The following is a 6,806-nucleotide window of genomic DNA, read 5'->3' on the forward strand; positions in this document are numbered from 1 at the left end:
CCTTGACATTTGTTATTATCATTGTTTAATCCTTACATTAATATTCCTACTACTACTACTACTACTATTCTTCTTGTTGTTGTTATTATTATTATTATTATTATTGCCGAGTTATTTATTACTTCGACACTCCTGTACTTGAAAAAGACATCAATTTTTTGATCATATCATTGTTGAAGAAGCCTTTAACTAATTCTGTTTTTTGGCTAATGCTCCTCTCAAATCCCCCTATATTTTTGTGTGTGAGACTCCCTCATCATTTATAGGTAATATAATTTTTTTTCTCTCAATTTCATGGTCCTCAACAAAACATGCTAACCAAGCAATCCAAAATAATTTTAGTCTCTGATTTTTTTTTGTTTTTTATTTTTTTAAAGGAAAACATCAATGATAAGAAAAATAAAAAAAATGATTTTGAAATAAGTGTGTTAAAAATAAAACATGTCGAACGTAAATTTTTAAACTTTTAATTATTTTAAAAAGATGTTGAAATGCAAAAATCAACGCAAATACATTAAAGACATATTTTTTTTAGATTTTTTTGTTGATTTTTGCTACTTTCTGGATTTTTTCAAAAAAACTAAAAAAAGGGGTAAAAAATTGAGCTATGACATAACCCATAATTTCTTTCATTATAACCCAACTCAGTTATAAAATTAAAATCAATTACATCAAATTACATAAAAATCTAAATTTACCCAAATCATAAACAAACCCTAAAATATAAATGAAACCTTAAATATCTATGGAAAGGTTGCAAAACACTAAAATGTAAAAGAAAATTATACTACAAATACTAAAAAGCAATAATACATTAACTTACAATATAATTAAGTTTGTTTTCTTAGTGTAAAGAATATTTGAAGAAAATTTTATCATGACATGATGTTGACATTATGAAATATTAGGTTATTGAAATTTATAATCATGCGATTTAGATTTGTGCTAGACGGGAGAGGTTGTTGTTATGATTTATGAAAAAAGAAAGAGAGAAAGGAGGAGGAGAAGGAGGGGAGAATGAGGATGTGACCGGTTATAACACTTTTAGATTTATTGATAAAATTACTTATAGTAATTTTATTAGTTATTGATGATATGTTGTGTTAACAATGGATTCATTAAATTTTTTTAATTATTTTATTTTATTAATGATTTTATTGGTATTTACTAACAGAAATAATTTCATTGCTATTATAATTATTATAATTAGGAATATGTAATCAAAATATTTTATTATTATAATAATCTAAAAATATTGGCAAAATATTTTGTGAGCAATTTTGTTAGTGTTAGATAATTTTATGGCAGTGTTGCGTGTAAACGTGAGATTTTACTCAACAAAGAATGAAATCCATTTTATATTAATACCTTTTTGTCGTTCACAACTTTTACCAGAAAAAATTCAATGCATTCATAATTTACCTGCACATTTGCACCACTTTAAAAATTGGAATTCAAATTCACTATTCGTGAAACAGAAGCAAACACAAAGAATTTCTGACAAATAATAAATAAGTACACACGCAAGTTGAGATAATTTTATTAGCTACTGTAAATGAGCACCCATAAGATATCATTCGATTTTGGACCTCAATATGAAGAAAATTTCATAAACACAAATTGAAACCTTGAAAATATATAAATGGCCGGGCATACTCTCTTAAAACACAATTAGAGAGCACAAAGTAAGTGGAACTAATGCTCCACTTGGGTGGTAAGTATGGCCCATATATGCCACTTCAAGAGATGACATACTAACTACATTGGCAATGATTCACGAGCGTCTGGCTTGTATTTGGCTACATGTACGGTCCATTGTACCCAGATAATTTCACACCAATCTACGGTTAGTGGAAAGAAATTTCTAGTAGTTTATATGCTTAGCTAGTTACTGTGGATTGTTTGTGGGGGGTTTCTTGCTTAGCTAAGTTTTTTGAGAAAATCATGGGACCATGCCACTAGAGTGCAGTACTAGCTAGTGAGTCCGTTGACGAGGAGTGCTGATAAGAGAAAAAAATCGGCAGCGAGGAAATGAAGGATAACATTATAAATATGGGGGCTAACCATCTTCTTTGCTTGTCTCAAAATCATAAAAGCAGTCCCTTTGAAGATAAGCTAAAAGCTTTTATTGATTTCACCATAATATTATAGTATTTTTTTTCCTTGGATTTGGAGTTTGTCAAGTAGTGTTTTTCTTTCTTGTGTCTAATAGACAAGGTATATTGATTTCATAAAGATCATAGAACAGAGAGGTTTTAAGACACAGAATATTAACTATGGATAATAGTGTGGAGAAGACAAGAATGAAGTTTAAACAAGATTCCTTGTCTGGTGCCGTGGAGGAGACGTCTGTTGATTGGAGAGGCAGAACCTGCAAGTCGAAGCATGGTGGAATGGCTGCCGCTGTTTTCGTTCTTGGTTTCTCTCTCCCCCCTCTCTCTCTCCCCCTCTCACCCTCCCTTTAAGTGTGTATTTTTGTGCATATATATGTACTTAGTTAATAGTTATACACATCATAAAAATTCCTCACTATATATCTTTTAAAATATTGAGCTTGTCTCCATGCATGCCTAGTTTGTAACTCTCTCGTTTCTCCATAAGAACTGAGAAACAGTGAGGGCTTCACAAACTATGAAGTGGTTAATGGTCTATAGGTTCCCCCGCAGTATATAAACTTGTTTCGGCAAGGCTATATGATAGATTTTGTCATAGGGTTCGGTGTGGTATTCCTTCTCTTCTATTTTAATACTGTTTTCTTGTTTCTTTTAGCAGTTCAATAATCATACATAAAAACAAGACAGAATTTTCATTAGAAAAAAGTGACATTTTCATTGTTTGCTATGATTCAGGGCTTCAAGCTTTTGAGATGATGGGAATTGCTGCTGTTGGGAACAATCTCATTACATATGCGTTGAATGACATGCACTTTCCTTTGTCAAAGTCCGCGAACATAGTCACGAACTTTGTAGGAACTGTTTTCCTCCTATCCCTTCTTGGTGGGTTCCTCTCAGATTCTTACCTTGGGAGCTTTTGGACCATGCTGATCTTTGGGTTTGTGGAGCTCTCTGTAAGTACTCCTTTTTTCTTCCGACATTATCTTTTATTTTGTACTGTCTAAATCTTTTAAAACTCAAACACTATCTACAAGTTGCCTATCTAAGATTCTTTTGTCTGTCTAGAAATATAGAGGCCCCTATATTTTATTATCCTTCAAAATAATCTTACCGTAAATAAGAAATCTATTGAACATCCCGCATAAGTTGAATATCCTCGTCATTCCAATATTCTTATACATATATATATAGAAGAATCCCCATGTTGTATTCTTTTTTATCATTTTCATATAATTGTTTTCTGGCCCAGAAGGACTAAGAAATTCCCACATGAAAAATATTCAATCATTCTTCTTTGAAGTATTCACCACCATTAATTTACCCCCCCACCCATGCTACAGGGTTTCATATTATTGTCCGTTCAAGCCCATCTCCCGCAGTTGAGGCCGCCTAGCTGTGATATGGTATCTGATGGAGTTGACTGTGTGGAAGCCAAGGGCTACAAGGCTTTGATATTCTTTTTGGCACTCTACTTGGTGGCTCTAGGAAGTGGATGTCTAAAACCAAACATAATTTCTCACGGGGCAGACCAGTTCAAGAAGGAAGACCCCAAGCAATCCAAGAAGCTGTCCACCTACTTCAATGTAGCCTATTTTGCTTTCTGCATTGGAGAGCTTATTGCCCTAACAGTTCTTGTTTGGGTCCAAACCCATTCAGGAATGGATGTTGGTTTTGGAGTCTCTGCTGCTGCCATGGCTGTAGGATTGATTTGCTTGATTTCAGGTTCATTTTCGTACAGGAACAAGCCTCCTAAAGGAAGTATCTTCACTCCATTTGCTCAGGTAATCTCATTTTCCTTACTTCTTTAACTTTGAATGCTTTATAGACTTTTATGTTTAATTTTACATTTTACCTCTGGGTTGTGAGCAAAAAGCATGCAACTCCGCTTTTCTTACTTAACTCTTTTCCCCCCTTTGATTTAAGCTTGACCTTAACCTAAACCTAAGTCCATCCCTCTCCCTCTTGCTTTAAAATAGAAAAGCGTGTGTGGAGAAAAGTTGTTTTTTTTTTTTTTCACTTTTGATTAACTATATATCCACCAGTTTCTTTCTCTCCAATTGCTATCAGATTTTCCTTTTGCCTGATAATCCAACATCTTTTGTAATTTTTCTGTGGCTCAGGTTTTATTTGTTGTTTCTTTTCTTGGTTCAGATTCAATCTTTGTGATTATAGAACTAAACTAGTGCAACTAATTTGACTAATCAAAGGCTATGTCTGGTTTCCTTTCCCTGATTAACCTTAACATTTAATATTACAATTAGCTTTATTTAATTTAAAGGGCAAACAGCTTAGTGATCTTTGTTATGTAATTTAAAGGGCATACAGCTTAGTGGTCTATGTTATGACTTCATGCACCATGGCCTTGATACACATCTGATTCAAGGATCGCATCCTGCGCCTCTTTTTTTCTGTGTTTTATTCCTGAATAAAAAAAAAAAAAGCTAGTTGGCATCACCATATATATGCCACCGCCCGTGATCTACCTGCTTTGTTATTTTTAATTTTTCAATATATGTCTACAATTGTTTGTCTCCTTTAATTCTTTGATTAATTTTCTATTCTCTTCATTAGGTTTTTGTTGCTGCAATAACAAAAAGAAAGCAAATCAGTCCCTCGAACGTACAGATGCTTCATGGCTGCCACAACAACTTGTTAAGCCACGTCCCAGCCACGTCAACTGATGCCAGCAACTTGCTTCATACTGAAAAATTCAGGTAGGATACCAAAAATGAAATCAAGATTTTATAATTGTAATTTCAAAATTTCATTGATTTGTGATAATTTTGCTCATTTTAATTTGATCATGTCAATGCAACAATACTGTCTAGCCTAGTAGATCTATATATGTAGATACTTTTACATTGCTTTTGGCTACTATTTTAGTAAAAAAAAATTGTGATTATATGTTGAAAAGATAAAGGTGACATGACATAAAATAAATATGTTTATAAAATCATTTTTTAATAAATTTATTAAAATATAAACTATAAAAAGAAATATCTTTATTATTGTCTATGCTGTCTAATTGTAATTTTTTTTTTTTTAATGGTTGAATTCTTCAAATTAGTACAGGTTCCTGGATAAGGCCTGTATCAGAGTCCAAGATGGAAGTGATGAAAGTGAGAGTACCTGGAGATTATGCACAGTGGCCCAGGTGGAGCAAGTGAAGATACTCATCTCAGTCATTCCCATATTTTCCTGCACTATCATTTTCAACACTATTTTAGCACAGCTTCAAACTTTCTCTGTTCAACAAGGAAGTGCTATGAACACCCGGATTACAAAAAGCTTCAAAATCCCTCCAGCTTCACTTCAATCCATCCCTTACATCATGCTTATCTTTGTTGTCCCTCTCTATGAAACTGCCTTTGTACCATTTGCTCGAAGAATCACCGGGAAAGATTCTGGAATCACTCCTCTGCAAAGGGTTGGCGCTGGACTCTTTATCGCAACATTTTCCATGGTTTCAGCTGCAGTAATTGAAAGGAAGAGAAGAACCTCAGCTCTGGATTATCAGGAAACGTTGTCCATATTTTGGATCGCTCCCCAATTTCTCATTTTTGGTCTCTCAGAGATGTTCACTGCAGTGGGTCTTATAGAGTTCTTCTACAAACAGTCCTTGGAAGGGATGCAATCCTTTCTAACTGCCATGACTTATTGCTCATACTCATTTGGCTTCTACCTGAGCTCCCTCCTTGTTTCTCTAGTGAACAAAATTACCTCTAGCTCTTCTAGTGGTGGCTGGCTTAGTGACAATGACCTAAACAAAGACAAGCTAGACCTTTTCTATTGGTTACTAGCTGTCCTAAGTCTCATCAACTTCTTTAATTATCTTTTTTGGTCAAAATGGTATTCTTACAATCCATCTCTATCACATGATCACTCTCTTGGACAAGACATAGAGAGCCAAAACTTCAACTCTTCTAAGCGTGTTGGACCTGAAAATACTATATCTTGAAATAATGATTTTACTTTAGTTTTCCCTTGACCTATATGTCTTACTATTGTATATTGTAGAGCAAGTGAACCCTAGGTAAGATTTTTAATTAAGTTGCAGACAACACGGATCCGTTTGTTTCTGTGTAGCACCACAAAAACAAACATAATTAGTGTATATTTGTTTGTGTGGTCAATTACGCGGCATAAACTAGATTGATATATAAATGCAGTGTTTCCCTTCAACTTTCCTTCAATGTTCACATAATTTGACCGTGTAAGGCAACCTGTGGAGGGTCCCAAGTTCTTTTTAAATTGATTCTAAGTATCTGTAAGGAAGTTAGGTCTAATCCCATCTACTACTAGATTCAATGCACTCTCCCAGAGTGATCCTCCTTTTCTTCATTGGCTTCTTTTTGTGATCATGTGTAAGGATATCCTCCTCTCTCTCTCTCTCTCTAATTTTTCTTTGTTGCAGAAAGTATGTAAGTGGTGGGGTTGTGCTTTATGCTTTAGTTAGTTGAAAGAATAGTATTTTTAAAGCACTTATAGCCTATAATTTATGATGACGGTTCCGATCGAAATTTGCAACAAGACATCCATTCCTGGCCTTACGAGATAAAGCAAAACCACTTGAAAAGGTTAAGATCGGGAAGAAACTTAAACTCATGCTCTTATATTTACACAGAAACATGTCTGGTACATGTTTTAGGCCCCCTCCTCCCTTGCAAATGCCTCGCAATGTTACTGTCTTCC

At 34.1% G+C, this 6,806-nt stretch overlaps 1 protein-coding gene across 3 annotated transcripts; it reads left to right on the forward strand.

Moving 5' to 3' along the window:
* Positions 1-2,066: 2,066 nt before the first annotated feature.
* On the forward strand, positions 2,067-6,592 carry LOC105113151 (protein NRT1/ PTR FAMILY 4.4-like). Of its 3 annotated transcripts, none has more exons than XM_011009184.1 (5): positions 2,067-2,418; positions 2,850-3,067; positions 3,455-3,895; positions 4,686-4,828; positions 5,187-6,592. In XM_011009184.1, the coding sequence occupies exons 1-5, from the start codon at positions 2,277-2,279 to the stop codon at positions 6,070-6,072; spliced, it is 1,830 nt and encodes a 609-aa protein (XP_011007486.1). In that variant the 5' UTR covers positions 2,067-2,276; the 3' UTR covers positions 6,073-6,592. The 3 variants fall into 3 exon arrangements, with proteins under 3 accessions (XP_011007486.1, XP_011007488.1, XP_011007487.1); XM_011009186.1 differs by lacking the exon at positions 2,067-2,418 and adding an exon at positions 2,433-2,723; XM_011009185.1 differs by lacking the exon at positions 2,067-2,418 and adding an exon at positions 2,433-2,718.
* The last annotated feature ends 214 nt before the right edge of the window (positions 6,593-6,806 follow it).

Source organism: Populus euphratica, unplaced genomic scaffold (genome assembly GCF_000495115.2).
Source record: "Populus euphratica unplaced genomic scaffold, PopEup_1.0 scaffold391.1, whole genome shotgun sequence".
Taxonomy (NCBI): Eukaryota; Viridiplantae; Streptophyta; class Magnoliopsida; order Malpighiales; family Salicaceae; genus Populus; species Populus euphratica.

Bases quoted from the DNA above. Each gene is read 5' to 3' on its own strand.
- LOC105113151 (XM_011009184.1), top strand. From the start codon at position 2,277: ATGGATAATAGTGTGGAGAAGACAAGAATGAAGTTTAAACAAGATTCC. The intron at 3,068-3,454 runs GTAAGTACTCCT...CCCATGCTACAG, and splicing joins TTGGGTTTGTGGAGCTCTCT to GGTTTCATATTATTGTCCGT. The intron at 3,896-4,685 runs GTAATCTCATTT...TCTCTTCATTAG, and splicing joins TCTTCACTCCATTTGCTCAG to GTTTTTGTTGCTGCAATAAC.